The following is a 26,992-nucleotide window of genomic DNA, read 5'->3' on the forward strand; positions in this document are numbered from 1 at the left end:
CCAAACACCTATAGGGCAATAATGTTGATATAGATCATAGTGATAAGCAATTAAAGTAAAGCAAGTACACAGACAAGACAATAAGTGAATAAGTCCTGTAGTTTAGATACAAGTTGGAGGAAAGGCTCGAAGCCATGGAAGATCCAAAAGATCATGTACATAGAAATGACCCTAGTTTTTTATAGAAATCAATGACAACAGAATAGTACTTCGGCTTCATCCACAACTGGCTTAAGATAACAATCTAGGCAGAGTTGGCGTCAATGTGAGGACCCAAACCAGTTTTTGTCAACCCTTCTTGGCTATACTTCTATTGGCAAATCGACAGGTCTTGGCATGATAAGGTTTGATTTCACTGTTGCCTTGGCATTATGCAATTCCAGGTTTTGAATAACCAACTTGCTAATTTTTGCAGAATATATACCGCACACTCATCAGATTCAAACACCATATTTTCCATATTTCATTTCACAATACAAATACAAAAAGGGCAGGAAAAAAAACTTGGAAAGTAATCGATTTCTTCAACAGAAGCTGTACTTAACAAAAATTCAGAAAGCTCCTGACACATCCCTCATGCTTATGTTCAAACTGTTCCGCATTGTCCGTCTTCCAACTCCCATATTGCCCTTTTGCATCATTGCAACAAACTCGCTATAGTCAATACGACCATCCTGAAACAAAACAATGACGCTATATATTACATTTCCTTAACAAAGAAAATCTCCAAACATGTATGCTGCTTCTTTTATTTGTCAGTGACGTATCTTTCAATCATAATCTGAGGTTAAAGTGCACGACCTACAAATATCTTCCATAAAGACTTGAATTAATGAAATTAAATTCATGAATTATACTATATTAAATATCTGGTTACTATTCATGAAATATTGTATATTGTTTACAGGTTAAAGACGGAAAGTATGATGGATATTACACAGCAATCTGAGAAGTTGTTTTTACAAGATCTTTTACTCTTTTAAATGAAACCCATATGCAAAAACAAGGAGACCAAGTCAATGCAATCGGAGGCTTTCAGAATCAAACAGTATGTCCCCATCTAGAAAAAAGCAATCGTGGTAAAAAAAGGGATTTCTACATGCTGATAGGCATTCTACAGATCATTTAGTTGTTACTGCATGCATTATGGCTATGTCAAGTTCTGGTTCAATATGAGAATATGTCATCTTTTATGGAACTGATACTGAAGAAATAAAATTTTAGCTCAAGCATGACACAGAAACCACATAATTTCAAAATCTGAGACAATTTCAAGAGTTTTTCTCCGGTGCAAAAAAAAGTGAATCTAATAGGCATAGCACTCCTAGTCACATGCACCACCAATATGTGAAATATAACATTTTTCAGCCATTAATAGCATTAGATAGAATTAGATTATGGCAACTAAAAAGTTTATATCAAAAGACTTTTAAAATCTGGAGCTTACATTATCCTGATCCACTTCCTTGATAATGTCTTCAAGAAAACAATCGGTCATGTTATACTCTTTACAAGCTTGCTGAAGCTCATCAACTGTAATATAACCACTTCCATCCTTGTCGAAATATGAAAAAGCTGCCACCAAATGTTCTTCACGTTCCAACTTGTTCAGATGTACAGTTGCTGCAATGAATTCCCCATAGTCTATGGTACCGCTATTGTCCACATCAGCCTGAAATTTATTTTAACATCAGATTATTGACAAAATGATCCTCAAAGAACAGCGAAGTAGTTATACGTACAACCAAAGAGCTGTGGAAGGCATTTTAGAAATAAATCTGAAAGTGTTAATGCTGGAAATGGGCTCAGGCTAGTCCGAGGCCCCTCAGGCCAGGCCAACTTCAAGTCGTGCTAGGGCTAGGCCTAAAAGATTTTAGGCCAGATCTGGACTTAAATATAGAGCCCATTTGTTTTCTAGAACAGGGTTGGGTATATCATTAGCCTGGCCCAGGCCAGGCCCAAGCCTGAACAAGGCCAAAATGGAGCTCGAATTCAAGCCCAAACAAGTCTCGAACCCTTCTTCATCCTTTCTTAAATCCTTGAGCTCACAACTATTGAATATTGGTATTTCAAGCTTCTATAAAATCTTTTGAAGGCATAATAGTTGGATGCAATTCAAGATATATTAAAATGATTAGAATTCTAAATTATCAATGAAAAAGCCGTTTGTGATTCAATAAACTGCAGTCCACTCTACAAATTTGAGCTAGCCCAATTGGGTTCAGGTCGAGCCCAAGCCTGGTTTTCCAAAAATTTTTGGACCTACACCTGGCCTAAAGCCCAAAAATTCAGGCTGGGCTCCGATAGAGGTATGGCCCGGCCCAACCCGGCCCATTTTCAGCCCTAGGCAATGTGAAGTAGTTTTCTAGTATCCAAAACTATCTCCCACATAAAGAGGTCAGATTTTAATTTCAGATTTGTAAATAAATGTAAGCATAAATTTCTAACACTTTTTGATGTGCTGGAAAGTAACCTAGGGCAGAGTGTTGTATTAGAGAATCCACATGGCAGTGCTCTTCTGCACTTGCCAGACAGAATAAAGGGGAGAGAACAAAGTCCTGTTGAGAACAATAATTTAAACCTAGCACCACTCCATTAGTTATGATACCAATTCCTTTCCCAAAAATCAGACAATGACACATGAGTCTCTTTGCACATAAAAGAGAAAAAGAACAAGTCTCAGCAAGCAACCTGCTATTGACTTTATCTCATGCCTCAGCAAACAAAACTAAGTTGACCAGTTTCGACCAGTGCAACAATGATCTGTATATTAGTATATGTTATAAAGTAAATAACAAATATTTTGGAACTTAAGATTCACACATCCAAGCAATACAGATAGAAAAGAAATTTATTTCTGATTTATTTTATATTGCAAGATATAGACTGAAAGAGAATATAAGGCAACAGAATGGATAATTGTTAGATTCTAATTTTGTTCTCAGACAAAAATATTATTTTTCAGGACTAGCTAATGAATCTGCAAAGTTTTTATTCTTTTTAAGAAGTTCAGCACAGCATATTTTACATGAAATTTGCAAACTCTTAACAGACCTTTCTATAGAGAACCTTATTTTGATGCCATGGAAAGACACCTGTTTGGGCATTACCCTGAGCACTGAAAAGTATGTGAATCTAAAGGTAACTTCACTATAAATTAGCTGAATCGAAATCACATTAGCCATATTTCAGCTATCAGTACAGATAAGCAACAAACTAATTAGCCTTCACACTCCCACTTTCATGTCCTTGAATACCAAGCTTCCCAAATTTTTTCCATGGTATTACATTTTCCAGCCTTCTAAGAGCATTAAATAATACCCCATTCCATTGCTTTCCTCACACAACAAAACCTAGTTACACCAGTCTGATTATATATGCTCAATAATTAGATGAGCAATATCTAAAGACAACATAAATGTGGTGTGCTGTCCAGTTAAGGAGAAAAATAGTAAATATCTGTTTGTGCATTTACTCTCTCTCTCTCTATAGTCACTATCAGAAAACCATCTTCCCAAGTCAAACTCAGAACCTCATCCCAGTGTTTGCAGCAAGAAGAGAGGTGCCAACCAACAGACCAAGGACTTGCTGGCTTATTTTAATCCGATCTCATCACCCATTTAATTGTCCACTATCTATCAATAAATACAGTTAAATAGTGAACGGCTTTGTAAAATCTTATGTAGTTATGTCAAGTTTATTCAGCATATATTTTTACATTGATTAAACAACAGAAACAACAGAAAGAATCACACAAAATGCACCTTTTGTTCCACTGATTCCAACAGGAAGAAACAAAAATAACAATGTTACACTTCACATTGCTGAAGAATCATGAGAAGGGAGAACTTAAAAAATCCACACCATCAAGAGTAACGAGTTTCAAAAGGAACAAGCAAGATCCAAAATGTCAACAAGTCTACTTTGAAGGGTGTCAGGGAAAATGAAGTAACGGAGTATTGCAACTGATGCTTTTCACATAAAAAGGGTATAATGTCACCATTGGTGACCATGTCTGATGCGAACATCAGAGCCATCAGAAGTCGACGACATGATTTGGATTCGATTTGGATCGAAGAAGTCCTATTAGATTGACTCTACTTCAGTTATTTATTTTCAGTCAATAAAGTTATCTTGATGCATTTAATTTTGAGTCCATAGGGCCATACTTGGGTTTGTATTGGATTTGTCCACATCACCTTTGAAGCCACAACTCTCCACACGCCCAAGGAGAAAATATGCATGCCAGCATGTGTCGTGTCCAAGGATCCTCATGCCAAGTTGTGCCAAGCATCAAGCGTTCACATGGAGTTCCATTTCTTCTCTAGAATTCCTTAAGAGTTCTTGGCTACCTACTTATTTTGTTGAAGGACTGATTTCTTTCTCATGGTAGATTACTTTGTTTAGAAACCAGACATAATACTTTACTTTTTTATGGGAGGGCTGATTTCTTTCTTGCAAAAGGTAAAAGATTCCTAAAGAAATAGGACCTCTAGGATCCTATATAAACCTTTGTATCTTTCATGAAGAGGACAATGAATGATTTTACAAACTCCACAAATCTTATGTCAATCGCTCCACGAAGAAGAGGGTGTGAGACCCAAAATCGCCCCCACAAAGAGAGGATGTGAGGTCCACTTTCTTTCCTATCCTTTTAATCTTCATCTACTTGAGATCCAATGTTCCTACGATCTCGATTCAACTCCACCATCTACCCATGCAAGCCTATCCCATTAAGAGAAGATTTGTCTCCTCCAGGATTCCCATCTATCGTAATGAGAAGAGTGATTCCTTATTCTACAGATTATATGCTGTCAAGGACCTTCGTTCCTTCTCGGTTGATCTTTGATTTTCATTTTTTCTATTAAATCCGACGTTGGTAAAGACCTAATTCTTTATCGATGGATCAGTTTAGTTAAAAGATTAAGAGTTCTAATCAGGATAGTTTCTTAACTACCACAATCCGGATTCTTATCATCTTCTTGGATTTTCTTATGGGTTTAATGTTTTACTCTCCTTCATCCTATTTATATTTCTTTTTACATTTACTCGTGAGCATGTTTAATTTCTGCTATCTATTCATGTACTTTCTTATTGCTAGTTGTTTACTGATCTCTAAAATGGCATTCATCTGCATCATTTAAATTGATCTCGCTTTGATCTCGTATCAATCAATTATGCCTTCTGAGCAGAGTATAGACAACTATACTGTCTATCCTGGGAATAATGATATCCCTGGCCGAACGTGATTTGTTGTTAATGAACAAAAGGAAGCTTGATCTTTAGGATTGATTTCTTTCTCTTTTCGTTAGGATTGTCCCGCATCAATTTGGTATCAGAGCCGGTTGATTAGGACTTTAGTTTAAATTCAACAATTTAAATTTTTGTAAATTAAATTTTGGCACTTTAAATTTCGTAATTTACTTTCAAGCATTTTAATTTTCTTACTGAACCTTATGCCTGTATCCCAGATTTGCATGACCACTAAATTAGGTATCTAGTACGAACATCTTACTTTCTCACCCAACACCAACATGGACCCCAATACAGCAGCCATCATTAATGCTCTGACTGAAAAGTTTAATGACATGAAAAATTTTATGAAAACCATAAATGAAAGAATAATAGTATTAGAAAAAGCTAGACAGAAACAATCTGAACCTAAATCTCTCCGACTGCCTATAAGATAAAGAGGTAGGAACCTAGAACTAGATCGACCTATAGGGGCACGTCCGCACCATAACCAATTCGACCAAGATAAGTATGTCCTTAGGAATGTGAAGGTCGAAGCCTCAAGTTTTAATGGTTGTCTGGATCCGAGAAAGTATCTAGATTGAGAATCGGGCATGGACCACTACTTTGGGTGGTACAAAATGTTTGAAGCAAGGAGAGTTAGATTTGCTGGGATGAAGTTGGTTAGACAAGCCTGACTTTATTGGAAAAGTATTGAGCACCTTCTCAACCAGAGAGGACAAGACTCGATAGAAATCTAGGATGAGAAGAAAGAGAAACTAAAAAAGAAGTACCTCTCCACCTCCTACCAACAAAGGCTTTTAGATCAATGGCACAGACTTACTCAAGAAAATAGATCGATCATCGAGTACATCACGAGATTTAATAAATACCTCATGAGATGTGGAGTAACCGAAGATAGGGTTGTTACCTTGTCTAGATTTAGAGTTGGATTATGAGAGGATATCCAGCGTGAGCTCTTTTTGGGAGAGGTAACTACGTTAGAACAAACTTCTCAACTTATCTTAGACTTTAAAAAATTTTTGAGATATTCGACTCCCCGTCGTCCTGAACCTAGTCGAGTAACCCCTTCTAGATCGAGACCCAATATTAACGAGGCTCCTAGTAACAGACCTCCACCTACAAATCTTATTGGAAGAAAAGAAGATAAAGAAAAAAAGCTATAAGAGAGTTATCAAAAAGTAGTTCTCGATCTCATTTCTTCAAGTGCCATGGTTACGGTCACTTTGCTGCACAATGCCCCAACCGATCATTATTAGTGAAAGAACCGCATGAGATGTGGAGTAACCGAAGATAGGGTTGTTACCTTGTCTAGATTTAGAGTTGAATTATGAGAGGATATCCAGCGTAAGCTCTTTTTGGGAGAGGTAACTACGTTAGAACAAACTTATCAACTTGTCTTAGACTTTAAAAAATTTTTGAGATATTCGACTCCCCGTCGTCCTGAACCCAGTCGAGTAACCCCTTCTAGATCGAGACCCAATATTAACCAGGCTCCTAGTAACGGACCTCCACCTACAAATCTTATTAGAAGAAAAGAAGATAAAGAAAAAAAAGCTATAAGAGAGTTATCAAAAAGTAGTTCTCGATCTCATTTCTTCAAGTGCCATGGTTACGGTCACTTTGCTGTACAATGCCCCAACCGATCATTATTAGTGAAAGAATTAGAGGAAAAAATTCTAAAAAATATTAAGAAAAAAGTTTATAAAGCTGATCCAGACTTAGTTGAGCAGTTTGAGAGTACTAAGGATATTCTAGATTATGTTGCATCCGAATCAGACCTTAGGCTTAGAGTCGTTAGGTATGTTCTAGCACATACTAAGAGAAATGAAGACTAGCGTAGGACCTCTATTTTCCATACCTTCATAAAATTTGATGATAAAATTTGTAAGATAATCATTGATAGCGGTAGCTGTATCAACGCCATCTCCACCAACACGGTTAAGCAATTAGGATTAACACCTGTATATCATCCCAATCCATACCGTGTGTCCTGGATAGATTCCTCCTCTATTTCCATCAAATTTAGATGCCGTGTTCCCATCCAGCTTCATTCTTATCAGGATCATATTTGGTGCGATGTCTTACTCACGAAAGTCGGAAGTATCATATTAGATCGATCTTGACTGTTTGACAATGATGTTCGATTTATGGCCGAACCAACTCCCGTAGTTTTACTCATCAGGATAAGAAGATCATGATTAATCCTTCCCCACCTAAGGCTACCAATAGAAAGATAAACGATGGACCAAAAAAAACATCAAGAAAAAAAGCCTCCATCTGATAGGTGCTAAAAAATTAGAGACGACCATGAGTGAAGGGTCACCAATTTGGATGCTTGCTGCGAGAGAAGTTCGTGAGGACCCTAAGGTAGATTATCCCAAGGAAGTAGCTAGCCTTCTTAATGAGTTTCATGATGTCTTCCCTGAGAATCTTCCAGATTACTTACCGCTTATGAGAAACATTCAACATACCATTAATTTAGTTATTGGATCTACCCTACCCAACTTGTCTCACTATAGGTTGAACCCTACTGAGCATGCCAAGCTACAAAGACAAGTTGGAGAGCTGATAAAACAAAAATTCATGAGAGTTTGAGTCCTTATGCGGTTTCTGCACTATTGACTCCAAAAAAGGATGGTACATGGAGGATGTGCATAAATAGCCATGTCATTTATAAGATTACCATTAAGTACCGCTTCCCCATCCCTAGGTTAGATGATATGCTAGATATGATAGCCAGAGCCACTATTTTTTCTAAGATTGATCTTAAGAGTGGTTACCATCAAGTAAGGATAGACTGAGAGATGAGTGAAAAACTACTTTTAAGACGAAAGATGATTTATATGAGTGGATGATGATGCCATTTGGATTATCCAATGCCCCTAGTACTTTCATAAAGTTGATGAGCCAAGTACTACGATCGTTTATACGAGTATTTGTAGTCGTATATTTTGATGACATTTTGATCTATAGTCGAACTAGGGAAGACCATCTAAACCATCTCCGAAGAGTGCCAAGTTCTTAGAATAGAAAGCTTGTATACCAATCCTAAGAAGTACGCTTTTATGACAGACCGTGTCACCTTAGGTTTTATTGTTACCCCCGATGGTGTGTCTGCCGACCCTGAAAAGATTAGAGCAATAGTTGAGTGGCCGATACCCAAGAGTGTGCATGACATGCGGAGCTTTCATAGATTAGCAACTTTTACCGTAGGTTCATAAAAGGGTTTAGTACCATAGTCGCTCCCATCACTGACTGCATTAGAAAGGAAGATTTTGAATAGACTAGGATAGCCAATAGAGCCTTCCTAGATATTAAGGACAAGATGACCCACATCCAGTCTTACGTCTATTTAATTTTTTCAAGATTTTTGAAGTAGCATGCGACGCGTCAGGAGTTGAGATTGGTGGTGTCCTTAGTCAAGAAGATCATCCGATAGCATCCTTTAATGAGAAACTTAACGTTTTTAAACTCAAATATTCCACCTACGATAAGGAATTTTACGCGATAATCCAAGCTTTAAGATATTGGAGACTATCTACTACCGTAAAAATTTATTTTGTACTCTGACCATGAGGCCCTCTGATTTCTGAATTCTCAAAAAAAATTGAATCATAGACACGGTAAGTGGGTCGAATTTTTGCAAGCCTATACTTTTTGTTTTGAAACACCATACGGGTGTGAGAATCGCACTGCTGATGCCCTGAGTCATCGTTATACTTTGCTATCCACCGTTAGTATAAAAATTGTTGGTTTTGATAAGATTAAAGAAGATTATGAAGAGTGTCCAGATTTTGATAGCATACTTACCGCTTTATATAAAGAGCCATCTAGAGAATATAGTAAATAAACCCTTCAGGATGGTTACCTGTTTAGAGAAACTAGGCTGTGTGTCCTCCGTACATCTTTAAGAAATTTTCTAGTTTAGAAACTACATGCTGGAGGATTAGCTAGACACTTTGATAGGAATAAAACCATAGAGTTGATAGAAGCTCAATTCTTTTGGTCAAGTTTGAAAAGAGATGTCGTCCGAATTATTGTCCAGTGTAGAACGTGTATCGTGACCAAGCAAAAAAAATAAAACACCAGCCTATATACATCCTTATCTATACCAGACTGTCCTTGACAAGACGTTAGTATACATTTTGTTTTGGGATTACTTAGAATAGCTAGGAAGCATAATTCTGTTCTAATGGTTGTAGATAGATTTTCAAAAATGATCAATTTCTTGCCCTGTTGCCAAACATCCACGCGTCGAAAGTTGCAATGATATATTTTGATGAGATTGTTAGACTATATGGATTTCCTAAAACCATTGTATCTGATAGGGATATTAGATTTATGAGTTAATTTTGAAAAACTCTATGGCACCTTCTAGGCACAAAACTAAATTTTCTTCTGCCGATACCGCAAACGGACGGTCGACCGAAGTGGTCAATAGAAGTTTTGGAAATCTGTTGCATTGCTTGATTGGGGAACATATAGATAACTAGGATCTTTTACTACCTCGAGCCGAATTTACATATAATAGCTGCTGTTAATTGGTCCATTGGCATGAGTTCTTTTGAAGTAGTTCATGGATATTAACTTAGAAAATCAATAGACCTCATCCCACTACCCATACATGCTAGAATTTTTGAATCTGCAGAGTCATTTGCACAGCACATCAAGAGTCTGCATAAAGAGATCAGTAAAAAAATTAGCATTAGCAATAAAGTTTATAAACAGAATACAGATTCTCATCGACGTGCCCAAGAGTTTACAGAAGGAGACTATGTGATGGTTCGATTGAGGCCTGAACGGTTTCCATCCGAAATCATGAAGAAGTTACATGCTCGAGAAGTAGGTCCATTTAAGATCATAAAGAAAATCGAACCAAATACATATGTGGTGGACTTACCTTCTGATTTTGGGATTAGCTCTACTTTTAACATTACATATCTCGTCACCTATAAAGAGCCAACTTGGATACCTAGTGAGCTGTTTAAGCTTGAACCAACCTTTGAAAGTGAGCCTATCCCTGAGTGTCCACCAGCCAAAATGTCAGCAAAACACGATCAGATTGAGAGAATTTTGGACGATCAGATCCTCTCCATCCGGAGTCGAGGCCATCAATGGTATTTGGTCAGATGGCGAGATCGATCGGAGTCTAAAGATATTTGAATCACTCGAGAAGAGATGCAACGTATTGAACCCGATTTACTTGAGTGTCACCGAAACGGAATCGACCCAAACTCGATAGGATCGAGTTCTCCCCACTCTAAAAGAATTGGTACGGACACCAAAGCCATCAGAAGTCGGCGACATGATTTGGATTCGATTTGGATCGAAGAAACCCCATTAGATTGACTCTACTTCAGTTATTTGTTTTCAGTCAATAAAGTTATCTTAATGCATTTAGTTTTGGATCCATAGAGCCATACTTGGATTTGTATTGGGTTTGTCCACGTTATCTTTGGAGCTACAACTCTCCACACACCTAGGGAGGAAATATGCATGCCAGCATGTGCCGTGCCCAAGGATCTTCATGCCAAATTGTGCCAAGCATCAAGCGCCCACATGAAATTTCATTTCTTCCCTAGAATTCCTTAAGAGTTTTTGACTACCTACTTATTTTGTTAAAGAGCTGATTTTTTTTCCATGGTAGATTACTTTATTTGGAAATCATATATAATGCTTTATTTTTTTGTGGGAGGGCTGATTTCTTCCTTGTAAAAGGTAAGGAATTTCTAAAGAAATAGGACCCCTAGGATCCTATATAAACCTTTGTATCTTTCATGAAGAGGACAATAAATGATTTTACAAACCCCACAAATCTTGTGTCAATCGCTCCATGAGGGAGAGGGTGTGAGACCCAAAATCGCCCCATAAGGAGAGGGTGTGAGGCCCACTTTCTTTCCTATCCCTTTAATCTTCATCTATTTGAAATCCAGTGTTCCTACGACCCCGATTCGACTCCACCATCTATCCATGCAAGCCTATCCCATCAAAAAAAGATCAGTCTCCTCCAGGATTCCCATGTATCATAATAAGAAGAGTGATTGCTTATTCTACAGATTATATGCTGTCAAGGACCTTCGTTCCTTTTCGGTTGATCTTTGATTTTTATTTTTTCTATTAGAACCGATGTTGGTAAAGACCTAATTCTTTATTGACAAATCTGTTTGGTTAAAAGATTAAGAACCCTAATCAGGATAGTTTCTTAACTACCATAATCCGGATTCTTATCATCTTCTCGGATTTTCTTACGAATTTAATGTTTTACTCTCCTTTATCCTATTCATATGTCTTTTTGCATTTATTCGTGAGCATGTTTAATTTCTACTATCTGTTTATGTACTTTCTTATTGCTAGTTGTTTACTGATCTCTAGAATAACATTCATCTGCATCATTTAGATTGATCTCGCTTTAGTCTCGTATCAATCAATCATGTCTTCTGAGCAGAGTATAAGCAACTATATTGTCTGTCCTGAAAACAATGATACCCCTGACCGGATGTGATTTGTTGTTGATGAATAGAATGGAGCTTGATCTTTAGGATTGGTTTTTTTCTCTTTTCGTTAGGATTGTCCCACATCAATGTCCATCAACCTTTCATTCATATACTAAACAATCGTGAAAAGAAAATAGTAGTATCCTATATTGATTGACTTACTGCTTCCATAAGATCACGAATCTCTGTATCCTTTAATGTAGAACCATATCTTCTTAGACCCGCTTTCAGTTCATCATATGTAATGGCGCCACTGTTGTCTGTGTCCATTGCCTTGAACATTTCTCTCAATCCTGCAATCTCCTCTTCTGAAAGGCTTTCAGCTATTACCTGATAAGATGTAGAACAAACTGTCAGACAATCCTAGACCCAGTAGCTCTTTCATGCTGGCATGCAAAAGCCAACATACAGAAACCTTGATAAAGTGACACACCAAAAAGCACTAAATCAAGCTCTACAATAGTCATAAAATAAATTAGTAGAATCAAGTAAAGTGCAGCAGAAGTTCTGGTTTTCCCTTGTCCATACTATTAGGGAAATTTTTCCAAAACAACCCACTTTATTTTCCATTGTGAAAATTTGGTCACCATTTTTTTTGCTGCTTTTGCAAGAGGGGCCTTGTCTCAAAATTTTATGACATTCTTGATCCCAGGCTCCAGTGGATATACTTGAATAATATGTTTCAACAGAGTAAATTTACACATTCATGTTAGTGGATGTACATGCTTTATATAAACGAGTATATTTTTAGTAACTTTTCTTTTTTAAGCATGCAATGTGAATCTGCAGGCAGGAGTTTATTCATGAGATCAAAGGCAAAAGCACTTGAAAATTTCAAAATTGCTCAGTTTCTGCAAAATATCATAAAAATGGTCAGAATCTGCAAAAATTAAAATAAGATGGACCATTTCTGCAAAATTTGCATATTATTATTATGATATCATGTTTTATAGCATCTCTTCATGGTAAATCAGGACAGTTTAGTGGAGTACCTAGAGAATATATCCATACAAATTCTCAAGGATTGCATATAAGAAAATAAGTCAGCATCTGAAGGAGTAGATTCAACCTGCCATGAAAAGGTTAAGGTACATAAAGCAAACTGCAAAGGCTGACATGGGAACCTCAAGGCAGAACTTCGTACTCATTATCCTAAGTGTATTTCTCATGCACCATACATAATTTATAGTATCGGATGTGTTTTGAACAAGAATACTGCAACACATATCTTAGTGGTTTTCATGCATACCTACCATCAAGAAAAATGTTATGCATTCCTCAAAAGAAATTAAAAAACAAAAAAAAAAAAAGAATGGACTGTGGATGATTCAAAACTTAACAAGGGAGATCGTTGTTATTCCGGGAATGGTTGTTATTCTTAGTGCATTGTATTGGAGCATGGATACGATAACATCATAATGAGCTCTCTAGCTCATCTTATTAGCGCATCATATTGTGCCACTACCAAAATAAAATAAAATAAAATAATAAAAATTGATGAAACAAAATGTTGACAAATAAATAATCAACAATGCCTATGATTTATATCACCTAGTTAGAAACCAGATTGCTGACATCATATGAGGATGGGGCGCCGAGTTTTGGACTTAATTAAAGCAATCCAAGATTTTACTCACCATCTGTGAGAAAGAATATGCATATATATGATCTAACATTAGCATTTGGGATTTTTGCAGATGTGGCACTCAAAACTCCCTTATTTGCTAATTTACTTCAAAAAGGTGAAAGTGCATATGTGCCCCTACAAAAGTCTGAAATTAGCACTTGTGCTCTCCACATCTCCTACCATTACCCTTTTGACATTAGACGCTTATTCTGAACAGGTCAAAATGAAGTTGGTTATTTACTGTTTTTCCTATATTATTTATGACTTTTGGAAATTTTAAGGAACATATTTGGTATTACATACCAATGTTAAATGTGTAATTTCATTTTATGATGGTTAGGATATATACGCATCGAAACACCTTTTAAAGTGGGTATGCTAGCATCTAAGGCAATAACGAATAAACTGTGGCAACATTGTTTCATCTTAAAATGATGCCATCTAATTTCAGGGGAACGTATGAAAGTCTCTTAGTTTTGGAGGGGTATACATGCAAATTTCAGAATTTTCAAGGGATATACATACTATGTACATATGCAACTATTTGACTTCAGGATGGTAAATATGCATATTACACTTTTTGATGGTAATAAGAAAATAAGAAATTTTTGAACGTTGACATGCAAAAATCCTTAATTTTTCTTTTCTAAATATCAAAAGGGAAGAGAGAAAACATCCTGAAAATTGAATGTGACTGAATTGCATTCTGCAAAAAAGAGAATTACATCTTATATGATTGCACCATGTAAAGGTACAATTTTCTATTTTAGAAGTGAATTTAGGTACCCATCACATACAGATATGAAAAGAAAATGGAACCTATTTTTTAGGTGTCATAAATCATTCATGTAAAAGAGGACTATCACCAATGTCAACTTATATAGAAGAGAATGTTTTCTCAATATCATTATGCTTTATAGGAACTAAAGCATCCTAACTGTTCAAGAAGTACACCAATTTGCACTAAAATAGTAAACTCACTCGTAAAGCCATCTTCTTTAATTTGTTCATTGCTGAAAATTGTTTGAGGCGAGAAAGGACAGCTGGATCAAGAACTCTATCAGGAGCAACTCCGTTTTCACATATCCAGGGATGACCTGAGCATATGAGAAACAAAATGCAAATGTCAGTAGACCCCAACATGCCAACATCAAAAGACCATTTTGATATATTGGAAGTGACACTTTTGGCAATTTAATCATGTCAGTGCAGTCAAAGTCTACGATCATCCACCCCTTCCTAATAGTTGTTAAAAAGGTAAATTCAGCCGAAAATTAACTTTCTTGTAATCCATTAATGAAAAGCTCTAGAACTGGATAAGGTTCAGACCTGCGCTAAAAGCATTGCTTCAGAATTTTTTTAAGTAATAAACACTAAAAGGAAAGAAATTAGGTGATTTCTCCCATTATAGTAAGCCTAATTCCCATTACATCCATCTTCACATGAAGGCTGCGGTACAGTTTTAGCAACTTTAACTTCAAGATGATAAATTATATATTAAGTTTCCAACAAAAATGAGAAGAGAGATGCAGTCTTAGCTCTTAAAGTGAAAACATCTGGCAACAAGTGATTGAATGCAATAAATATAAGACTATACCATATTTGGTGTCAGAAGTTCATAAAGAAAGTATAGGGTTACTTTAGAAAGGTAATTCATGGCAGGTTGTGAATGGAAGGCAATTAAATGCTTAATTTGTTATGGGTTGGCAAAGAGCTCTGGACTAAGTAGAGAACGATCCATGGGATTTACTCTATTCTCTATCATTTGATCTTTTCTGGATCTTTTTTGGATCTTATCTTCTTTTCATCCTCCTTGCATCTTTTTATGTATCTTTGATTTTTTATATCTTTTGACTTATAAAAAATGAAAAGTAAGATGTATTTCATCCAGTTTCTTTAATGGAAAATGTCTCCTAATACCTCAAATGTATTACCCTGAACAACTCTGGATTTTTTATATTTTTTGACTAATAAAAAATGAAAAGTAAGATGTCTTTCATCCTGTTTCTTTAATGGAAAATGTCTCCTAATACCTCAAATGTATTACCCTGAACAACTCTAGATTGCTTGGAGAGCTAAGGTCACAAACAAGACCCCAAAACTTTCCATAGTCACCATTTTTTGAGGGTCCAAGATGACAACCATAAACAGTCAATCCTCTCATATGGGATGTTATACATATGTAATACATAAATATAAATATTAATAAAAATTTACATACTCTGAACTGAAAGGGAAGAACATACATAATACTTCATGGGCTGTCAAGCGTTCTGAAGGACTAGAACATAGCATTTTTCTGATAAGATCCTTGGCACTATCAGATATTAATGGCCATGGATCTGAGTCAAAATCTATTACTCCCTTCAAAACTGCATCAAATATTCCTTGCTGTGTTTCTGCAAAATGTGAAAGATCAATTTTAGTGATTGCCAAATTGCCATAAATCATGAACCAGTGTGAGGAGGTGTCCATCAGAGTCATACCAGCCCAAAAAGGTGGTACACCACTCAACAATATGTAAAGTATGACACCAGCCGTCCAGACATCAGCCTCTGGTCCATAATGCTTCAACAGTACCTCAGGAGCAACATAGTATGGGCTTCCAACCACATCAGTGAAGACCTGACCTGATGTTGCACAGTTACCAAGTAGAGGTAAGGAACCTTAATGTTAATCAAATTATACACTAAACCATTAAAAGGGTGAAGAAAAAGTATATAACAAGAACATAGCAATCTTTACTACAAAATATCTCAAGGTATCATCTTGTAGTGCTCTAAGCAGCCAAGCAAAAATGCTACAAGAAGATAATAGGCGATGAACTTCACTGGCACCATTTTAACATTGCCATCGAGACCCAGAAACTGCTATGCATTTCAAAGACCCCTATTTTTTTCATACAGAACATGCTTCCAAAGATAACATAATTTTTGCTTGAAATATACTAATCCTTGAAACAACTAATGTCATTAACTAATATAGATTTAAGTATTATATTAGTTTCTACATAATTTTTGTAGACATCGAAAAGAAAAAGGTAGCCATTTTTCTTTCAATACTAAAGCACATGTTTAAACGTCTGAGTGAATTTGAATATTATATTGCCAAGTGTGGAATCATGCATCTGAAATATACATGATCTTAGAGTTTCCCACATTTATCATAATAGGAACAAAAAAAAAAATGAGGCACTTCTGGAAAAAACAATAAACATAAAAAAACTAAGGACTTCAGCTTTCCATTTTGTTCCCATTCCCAATTTGTGTTTCAAAGCATAGCAATTGTACATTTGACTAGTCTTTGTAGCTCAGAATGCTAGCTCAGCTAAGTCAGTCTTATGTGCTTTATAAGGTAAACACTATCATGGTACAAGCTGGTACAGGTCACAGGTAGGTAAAGCATTTGTTGCACTGAAGGACCTTTTATGATCAGCTCATGGTTCAGCCAGATTGGGAAGGTATCCATACTCATGCTGGTTGATACAGTGTCAATACAGAACCTCTTAATGAAATTTTGAAGTCCTTTAACATTGACCCTAGTTTTATGAAGTAGCTATAGGTGATAGGTTCAGCTATATTAGAGTGAGAAACATTAACCTTAAAATCCTTTTTTCAGACCATATTCCTAGCTGCGGTGAAAAACAGAGTGAAGAGGTGGCTGTTGTCGGTCAAGTAAATAAACAGATTTTCTCATGTGTAAGCCTTATCATGGATCTGCTTCCATTCCTCCTGTTCTGATTTAAATTAGCTTTTTAATGATCCTTTGCTTCTTCAGAAAGAAGACTAAATCAAGAAGGAAACTAAATTACAACTGCCTAAAGAAATCATCTTCGAGTCGATGCCTCCAAGCATTTCTGGAAACTATTCAAGTGTCTCAAACTTTTGGAATAATGAGATTTTCCCTTTTTCTTTTCTTTTCTTTTTTTATTTTTATTTTCATGGGGAGTGGCGGCGGGGGGAGGGAGGTTTGGAGGGTTTCATTCTTAGTAATGAGAAAGTAATTATCATCATTATTATGCAACTGCTAATCTTTACCAGATTTCAGTATATCTTCAAATTTCTAGAGCATCTTTTATCAAATTATAAAAGAATGAAACAAAAAAATAGTATACATACATACATACATGAGTATGATCATATTCAAGTTATACTTTGATACATCTTTTTTAAATTGGACAATATAGGTGCTACCTCAATGTCCAAGCCTTTGAACATGATCCACTGCTTCTAAATTGCTCACACACTAAATATATGTGATTTGGAGACCCCCTAGCCTGTGCATGAAGTAGTCAAACAATATGTATTGTTTCATATTATGTAAACTGGTTAATTTTGATTATATAATACATAGGCCGGGGTCTCCAAACCATATGATTTTTTGTAAGTATTTTAGAAATAGTATATCACATCCAATGGCTTAGAACATCAATGGGGGACCCCCATCATCCAATTCAAAAAAGGAGTAATTCTTAGTAACTTGAAATATATATATATATAGACACACACACACACATACACACACATACATATATACATAGATACATACACGCACGCACGCGCATGTCTGCGCACGCACACACACATATATACACATACATATGCATGTATGGTGTGTGTGTGTGTGTGTGTGTGGTTAGAGAGAGGGGAAGTAAATCTCCACTTGGATCCGGTTAGGTTATGATGGGAGAATGAGGGTTTAATATTGATATTCCGAGCTGTTGGATATGATCTACTACCTCTAAATACTTAAATAATAAAAATCGTGTGATTGGAGACCCCTAACTTATACATCAAGTGGTCAAAAAATGAATTATTTAAATAACGATAAACAATATATATCTTTTGACCACTTAATGTACAAGCCAGAGGTCTCCAACGACCTGATTTTTTTTTTTTTTGTATAAGCAAATTATAGGAAGTAGATCACATCTAATGATTCAGATCATCGATGTTGCACCTCCATCCTTTAAGCATGATCTAATTGGATCTGAATGAAAATTCACTCAATAAAATCCTAGTCAATCTTTCTCTTTCATATATATACACACACAAATGTATATACATACATGTATGCACACACACACACACACATGCATACATATGTACATAATTCCATTTCCTAGTGTCCAAATTTAGCTATCACGATATCTTGGTACTAACTAGAGGAGTCCTGCGATTATTAACTCATCCTATAGCAGCATTCCTTAGTGTTTTATTACCTTAAGTGCTTTATCCCGATAGGTACCCATCATGTACTAAATAATCTGCATTTATCCAATCATATCAAGGATACACCCATAAGTATTGCATGTTAGATGATTCCTGAATAAAGTGATATTGAAAGAAATAGTAGAGCATCTACCACGTAAGTAATATGCACGGCGTATCTTAAACGAAAAAGGAAACAACCGAAAAGACAAACTGCCGAAGTTTGCATAATTTCAGAAACATATAAGAGATAAAAGAACGCAGCTGACAAAATTCATCCACCAGCCATCAACACAACAGTCCAAATTAGATTTTTCTTTTTTTTTTTTGCCTTACAATATTACCTGGCTTGAAGAAGACGGAGAGGCCAAAATCGATGGCTTTGAGGGAGGAATCATCATCCTTGTGAACGAGCAAGAAATTCTCCGGCTTGAGGTCTCGATGCATAACTCCGAGGGAGTGGCATGCCTCCACGACCCCGACGATGATCCTCGTGAGCTCAGCCGCCTTGCGCTCGCTGAAATGCCCCCTCTCGATAATCCGGTCGAAGAGCTCCCCGCCAGCGCACAGCTCCATCACGATGTGCACGTAGAGCGAGTCCTCGTATGCCCCCTTGATCGTGACAACGTTCTTGTGGCCAGCGAGGTGGTGCATGATCTGGATCTCCCTTCTCACATCCTCCACATCCTCTTTCGTGATCAATTTCCGCTTGGAAATAGACTTGCAGGCGTACTCGATCCCCGTGGAGATCTCGGTGCAGAGATACGTGGTGCCGAATTGGCCCTGCCCTAGATTGCGGCCGAGGAGGTAGAGGTCCCGAAGGTTGGGGGTCTTGTGGCCGAGGACGTAGAAGGAGTTCGGGTCCATGCCCCGCCTCACGAAGGCGGCGGAGTGGGCCTCTCTAGGGCTCACGGCGGCCTCGCGGCCGGGCTTCATGGGTGTCTTGCAGTCGGAATACGATTGGGAGGCGTCGAAGGAGGAGGGATTCCGCTTAGAGTCCGTTGGCTTGCCGAAGCTGTGGGGATTCTTGGTTCCGAAAGATCCCCGGCATGTATTGCCCATCAAACGACCGCCAGATCCTTCAACTGTCACGCGGAAATTCGAAGCTTTTCTTGCAGAATTCGAAAAAAAATCACCAAACTTCCATAACTATAACCTCAAGCAGCTCTAGGTAGCCGGGGGCAAAAGAAAAGGAGATTTTTAAGATGAATTGGATGGATAGGAGGGGTTTTCAGCCGGAATTTGAGCAGAAATTTGCAGAAGAAGAAGAAGAGATAACAAGCAATCGAGAAGAAAGAAGGGATCTGAAGGAGGGTCGCATCCGATTTAAGGATCCTTCATGGCGACTTCCGGACGAGAAGGGAGACCGCCATTCTTGCTAGAAAAAGAGAAATGTAAACATTCAAGTTTTTAATTGACTTAATTTTTTTTCCTTTTAGTTAGAAGGGGAAGGAAGGAAGGTGCTGACCAGCCTTCTCTCGTAGTAGAATCTGACGCAGTGCCAGCTGGGATTGTGAGTTCGTTGGCGGCTGATTGGTGTGCGTCCTGCACTCAGTTTAAGATTTTGTACAGATGATGTCATCCTTGGTCTTGGATTAGGACCGTTCGATTGGTGTTGAAGGGTGGAGTTTGGACTTCAGAGGCTGTTGAGTGGTAACCGAGGGAGAAATGAGAGGAGGGAGAATGTAAGGGGATGGCGCGCAATAAACCGTATACATGCTTATGCGGTTTTTTTGTTTTCTTTAATATGTTCCTAATTTATATGCTGCTTTGACTAAGAAATACTTTTGTTTCGTGATCTGAATTAAATATAAGAGTTTATTTAGATGATTAAATTAAAAATTTTATAAAAATTATGAATTGATAAGTACAATCAATTAAATTATAGATTATAAGATAGATTGAATATTTAGAAATAGTTTTGAAGTGGGTTAGTTTTTTTTTTTTTTTTTTCGTTACGGCATTCGGGCCAGCTTACTTCAAAGCTATATTCAGATAATTATGAATATACGCTTGATTCAATTTGGGGCTTTCATTTGACGTGATTCCCGTGAGTCAACCAAGGCTGGCACAAGTTTTCTGAGGCTACTCTTGATTTGAATAATGTGGTGAGTTAGCCTAAATATAGCTCTCGCATATGTCAATACTAGGGACTAGGGAGGATTCTGCTGTTGTTCTTGAATTATCTAATGATGAGGGAGAAAAGGCGAACTTGCAAAGAGGTAAAGTTTGAATTATTTTTTCCTATATAAGTTTGAAGTTGACTACACATGCATAGGCGCAGCAATCCCCGAGTAACAAATAGTTGGGGATTTGATGAAATTAAAAATAAAGGGCTCTGAGCAAATTAAAAATAAAAGGCTCCTCTACTCAGGAACTTTTTATGTCAATTCCTGGGATTTAAATACCGTTCTTAATTGATCCATCTTACTTTTGATATATAGCTGTAGCTTTTATAAAAACCATTTACATTGTGAAGAAGGTAACATATATTCACAGGTGGCTTAGACAAGTAATCGCTGGTCGAGACGCCCGCTCTTGCCGTCACAAGATGTTGCAATTTTTAATATTATAAGTTGTTTTACCCTCTCAAATCTACTTAGCTAGTAGAGCCAATGTAATACGCTTTTGAAATTTTATTGCATTAATTGCTAGAATCCGGAATGGACTATCACTTTTTTTTTTCTTTTTTTTCTTTTTTTTTTTTGTGATTGAGCAAATGAATATGGTGGATAATGCTGGTCCTACCTTCCTTTCTCCATTCTTTTTTAAAAATTTTCCATAGCATCAATCACTGTCACGTCCTATCTCAAGCACGTAAGCAATTGAATATCATTTTAAGCACGTTTTCTAAATGATATCAGGACATTTTTAAAAAAATCTTGAAACCATACATAAGATCTTATGGAAGGACAAAGGCAAAGATGCAAAATAGAAACCCCGATATGAATGCAGTATCTATGTGGACTTTACGAGCGGCCAGCGCACCATGAGCGGCCCGGGGGGGGGTGTGGTGTGGGGTTGGGGATGGGAACAGGTAAAAGAAGGGTTCTAATAAAATTTTAAATTTATATAGGCAATCTAAATCTTTAAAAAATTTATAAACAAATAAAATATTAAGAGTTCTAATAAAATTAGAATTCTAAAATCTACAAAATTCTAATCATAAAATTTATATAAAATATTTATTTTAATTTTTAAATAAAATAATATTTTAATTTTTATATTTGCACCCAACAAAACTATGGCTAAATATTTTATTGGGTGGTCCACCACCATATTCTTTGATTTGAAAAAACACAATTCTAAAGAGTTTGATTGCAAATGCCACTGGAGAAGCTCAAGATTTAAGGTGTAAAACTCATGCTCTATAATTTGAGAAGCATAAGATAAAGGACAGTATTCTGCTAGACTAGATGAAGATAGAAACTATCGCCAGAAAAAATAACAATCCCATCATCCAAAATTATCCTAATCTCATCTCTTTGCTAAGAAAAATGTAGCGCTTTAAGAGCTGAATTACCTATTCGAACATTAGATAGCAACATAGGAGGTTCAAAGATGCCTCCTTAAGGTAATAAATCATCCATATTGAAAATCAAGTAAATCAAGTAAATATGCATAGATCCAGATTTTCTAATGATGGTAAATGGTCCAATGGTTCAGGCATGTAATTTCTTAAAAGAATGTTTAGGCATGCATTCTAGACTAATGTAGTTTGTTGCCATTGAAATCTGGCTCTCGATCAGATAGACTGGAGTGATGACTTGCAAGGCAAGTTCTGACCGGAGTTGGCTTCGGTGGAAACCCTCCAATGCTCAAGTCAAATCTCAGAGAAACAAATGAAGAAAAATCGCAGAGATTTCATGCATGTATTTTAAAATTTTTTTAGCAAAATAAATTCAAATTAAACATTTTAATCTATAATGCAAGCATATGATTTGACATAAAACACCCTACATAAGGATTTATGACATGTATATATGTATATAAAAATCTGAACTACAAAATCAGCATATCATGTATGAAAACTAGTTAACACAGTAGATCAAATCTACAACTATCAGGATTTCGAACCCTATACCTGAGCGTAGATAGACGAACACCGCAATCATAGATGATAATCTGAAGGTTTCATTAGTTTTTTATAGCCGCACAGAGTGTCCGATCTCTACCGATCGTCCACTCAAAGTTCTGATACTGATCGATCCCTCCAAAATTGCTAGCTCGTGCAAGACCCTATTGATGGCTGATTATGTTCCTTCTTCAAATCACTCGAACTCTTTCAAAGATGAAGATGAAACTAGGAGGAGATGAGGAGGAAGATCAATAAGAGAATCTCTATTCTCCTTTTTCTCACTTATCGGAACCCTTAGAGAAAACCCTAGGCAACTCACCCAAGAGGAGACGGTTCTCCTCTATGCTCATACACCAAGAGGGCCATCCACTCTTGATTCTATTAGATTTGTGTCCTAGAAACCAATTATTGACTGATACATTATACAATTTCAGGGCTTAAACTTATACTTGTAATATTTTTATTATCGATAAAGAATTTTTTCATTCCAATCATATTTATGTATCCATAATTTATTATAAAAATTAACAAAAATAATTTTTGTATATTCTTAAAGTATTAAAAATTTGAGATATACATTGATTAATAGTTAATTTCTAAATACTCCTGATCAAAGGGTCGTTACGGAAGATAGTGATCAATCCATTCGAGATCGATGCACAGTTCACTTTCTTTATGGGCAAATGAGTCTCGGATCTACAATATAGGGATATTGGGATGAGGGTACAGGTGGTTGTTAGAGAACAACTTACACTGAGCATGACCAACATAAGAATCACATAGATATATACTCACTCGTCAGTGGTCTTCTCGATGCTACAGTAGTGTGAGTGATCCTTTGACCTGCAGTGTCATTGGCCATTCGTAGTGAAGCTGCTGGGTTTGACTGCACATTCTCTTGATCCCTAGCTATTCGGATCATTTCTGTATGTGTTGGCTTCAGTAGGTTCAAATTCGCTGTTTGAAGTAGGATACACTTAGATGGAATCTATCGACTTTGGTAGAAAAGAAAAAGTCCTATACGATTTGTGAGACTGAGTTCAGAAGGTTTTTAGCCAAAATAAGTGTGAATACTTAAAAAAAATTTTATGAAATTCACAAATAAACTCAAGTCGAGCCAATCTATCATATGACTGACAATAGAGTCTGACGAGTTCTCCACGATCTTCATTAAGTCAGGACTCATGATAGAAGGACTCAATCATACGATAACTGCACCTAGGGGTTCATACTTTCATTCTACTAGATTGGCACTACATACTGCTAGGTGTCACTGATGGATTGTGGGATTTATTGGACGTTGTCTTAATGATCGATGATCTTTGAAGGATAGAATTAAAAATATTCCAATCCATCGAAAAGAGTTTCGATGATATTGTGATAAAGATCACAATATATCTCACTACTAGATAGAATGGAACCTATGGGGTCACACATTAAGAGATTTAATCTTGAATTTATCAATTAGACTTATAAAGTTCTAATTGGGTTAGGATTTATTGAAATCTTATTGGGTTTAATAGAACCATGCTAGCACATGGTTACCTAATTCTTCTCGAGACTTTGATTGGATCAAGTCCATAGTATTGAACCTAACATAAATCTATTTAGATTTAATCAGACACCTAATTATAAGCACAAGAGGATTAGATTAAGTCAATTATTTGGCTAAATTATCTCTTCATTATCTACTCATTATCTCTCAATGTGTATGTATGGAATAATTGGAAAGAAAGATGGGCCTATCTCCCTTTATGGCAGGACCAAAGGGTGCCCCAATCCCTTAGATAATGCAAGAGGGGCCTGCCTCCTCTTATGGCATGGTGTGGAGGAGAGAGAGAGGGGCCACACTCGAGAGAGAGAAGGGCCATGCCCCCTCTCTTGAATAAAAACCCTAGAATGGGGTGCCAAGGGTTGGCGCCCCAACTATCTACCCTGTTTGATATGAGGCGCCCACTCAGATTACCTTATCTGACTAGGACACCCCATGTGCTTGCCAAAAGAAACTGATAACCAACAAATTAAGTCTAGTTTTATTAAAAAAAATTAAATTAAAAAAATAAATTTTTTTATGAGATAAGGATGTACCTTTTTAAGTTAATTAGTTTCTCTTTTGGGTCAATATAGAGTATATTTAAAGAGGTCTCTTAAGTTTGTGTAGTTGTAGAATTTTATGAAACAAAAATCCCCTCTCTCCCTCTCCACGCCACTCTCTCTCTCCTTCTTCCCTTTCCACGTCCAAAGGTTGAGCATCCCACCTATCTTCACGCCAAGAGTTGAGGAGTTGTTCATCTACAGCAAGGAACGAAGAAAAAAGAATGCAGATCAAAAGTTGATTCCGCAGTCTTGATCAAAGAGTTGATCAAGATTCTAAGAGGCTGAGATCCTACTTGGAGAAGATGGATCTACTACGAGAAGATCGATTCAAGGTTGATCTTGGTGGATACCTGTAGAGGTCGGACACGTGTGCAGTTCAAGGACCTTTGAACCAGAGATCATCGATAGTAATGAATTTCTATCCATGCTAAGATATTGAGATTTGATCTCATGCTTATTTTAATTTTTAGATTATATGTATGTCTTTTCTTCTGAGCTTGGGTAAGATTAGATGAGATCTATTGCATGTGGGGTTAAAGAATTTAATCTGATTATTTTTTCGTTACGACTAAAAAGATTTTTGAAATCTATACATACTGCCTACCTGATTTTCTAATAGTGGTATCAGAGCCACTAGTTTTTTAAAGACATATATAATTTGATTTTTGTCTTAGATCTAAAAGTTTTGATGATTTAAAATGGATCTTGTGCTGATATAAGGTTGTCCTGGTATAAAATTTATCTCCTATATTGTAAAGCTTGTCTTAGCACAAGATTAATCAATTTTAAAAATTATTTTTAAAGTAATTAAATCAATCTTTTAGATCTAAAAATTAGCATATATGATATATTTTATTTTAAATTTAGATCTGAAATTAGAATGATTAAAAGTTCACATCAAATTGATATAAGGTTGTCTTGATATAAGATTTATCCTCTATATTAAAAAGATTGTCCTAGTTTGATGTAAATCAATTTTTCAAAAAAAAAATTTCATAATATTTAAATTATTATTTTAGATCTAATTATATATATATTTAAAATATATATTTTTAAGTTTAGATCTGAAATTTAATGTATATATGATACATGTTTTAGTTTAGATTTGAAACTACATGTATATGATATGACATTAGGTTTAGATCTGAAATAGTTTCAAGATCATAAGCCACCAATGCATGCAATGAAACATAATCTAAAAATTATGTTTAGATCTAAAATTATGTTATTGCGTGTAGATATGGGTTAAACAAATTAGGTTTAGTGATCAAACTATAACTAGGGTCAAATTGATTAGATCAGACTAAAATCTATTTTTGAGCAGTTGATTGAACCTAATCGATGATTGATTAGGATTAGATCAAAGGAGCTCAAAGTCAAGTTTAGTTGTAGTTGGTCGCATCGATTCACATTTTGATGTAAGTTGATTGACTCAAGACTGAATTTGGCTCAATGGTTTGGATCCATTTCAATAGGTTAACCTGATCAATTCTAATCGACCAATTTGGTGTCTAAGGCAAGTATTTAAATGGTGGTTATTTAATTGATTCTGTTGTCTGATCTGATAATTTTGATTGGTGTCTAAAGAAAGTAACGGGAGACCTCTACACATCTTAACTTATCTAACCATCTTGGAAGATTCAGTTTCGTGTTAGATTACTTATTGACTCGAGTTCACCCATGCCGACTAGACTGGTTAGACATGTTGATGTGCTGATCTAAATATAATCAGTCGGATGTCAGATCTACTAATTTAGAAGAGATCTAAACCTAGATCTCTTTACTAAATATTAAGTCTAGAGGTCTTCCATCATTGTAGAGATGCGGGTGCCTTCCTGGCATTGATCGTTCTCAGCTGGCTACAGTAATTTGGTTGTATCGGGAAGGTACAATCACTCTATTGATATTTGATATCCCGAGGTAGAGATGGGATTGGGCTCAATAACTATTAGGTGAGGGATCCAATGATGATTTTGCATCCGCTGGTGAATGATGGGTCTGACTTAACTAAGAAATATCCAATAACTGTTAGGTGAGGCCACAGGACTTAGAGACCAAGCCCACTATATCTTACCTAATAAAAGCAATGGATAAAATTTTTATTTCTCCATTTGAGGAGTGTGGGAGATTCGAAGAAATAGTGGAAGTCTTTGTTTGTTTTTAAAGTCTCTAGAACAAACAATCTTTATAAGTATAAATATCTAACTAGAAACTGTTCTTTCTGTAGATA

At 36.3% G+C, this 26,992-nt stretch overlaps 1 protein-coding gene across 3 annotated transcripts; it reads right to left on the reverse strand.

Annotated features, from left to right (window-relative positions):
* Nucleotides 1-331: 331 nt before the first annotated feature.
* LOC105035240 (calcium-dependent protein kinase 26) lies at nucleotides 332-19,939 on the reverse strand. Of its 3 annotated transcripts, XM_010910724.4 has the most exons (7): nucleotides 18,932-19,939; nucleotides 15,864-16,007; nucleotides 15,624-15,776; nucleotides 14,359-14,474; nucleotides 11,913-12,080; nucleotides 1,448-1,672; nucleotides 332-674 (listed from the first exon to the last, which is right to left on the reverse strand). In XM_010910724.4, exons 1-7 carry the CDS (start codon nucleotides 19,647-19,649, stop codon nucleotides 552-554), a joined length of 1,647 nt encoding a protein of 548 aa, XP_010909026.1. In that variant the 5' UTR covers nucleotides 19,650-19,939; the 3' UTR covers nucleotides 332-551. The 3 variants fall into 3 exon arrangements, with proteins under 3 accessions (XP_010909026.1, XP_029117720.1, XP_029117719.1); XM_029261887.2 differs by lacking the exon at nucleotides 11,913-12,080 and having other exon boundaries at nucleotides 438-674; nucleotides 18,932-19,853; XM_029261886.2 differs by having other exon boundaries at nucleotides 438-674; nucleotides 15,624-16,007; nucleotides 18,932-19,853.
* Nucleotides 19,940-26,992: the final 7,053 nt, after the last annotated feature.

Source organism: Elaeis guineensis, chromosome 11 (assembly GCF_000442705.2).
Source record: "Elaeis guineensis isolate ETL-2024a chromosome 11, EG11, whole genome shotgun sequence".
Taxonomy (NCBI): Eukaryota; Viridiplantae; Streptophyta; class Magnoliopsida; order Arecales; family Arecaceae; genus Elaeis; species Elaeis guineensis.

Excerpts from the sequence above, each read along its gene's own strand:
- LOC105035240 (XM_029261886.2), bottom strand. The coding sequence starts at position 19,649 with ATGGGCAATACATGCCGGGGATCTTTCGGAACCAAGAATCCCCACAGC. Across the intron at positions 1,673-11,912 it reads TTCGTGATCTTATGGAAGCA|GCTGATGTGGACAATAGCGG; the intron begins GTAAGTCAATCA and ends AATAAATTTCAG. Across the intron at positions 675-1,447 it reads AGGAAGTGGATCAGGATAAT|GATGGTCGTATTGACTATAG; the intron begins GTAAGCTCCAGA and ends GTTTTGTTTCAG.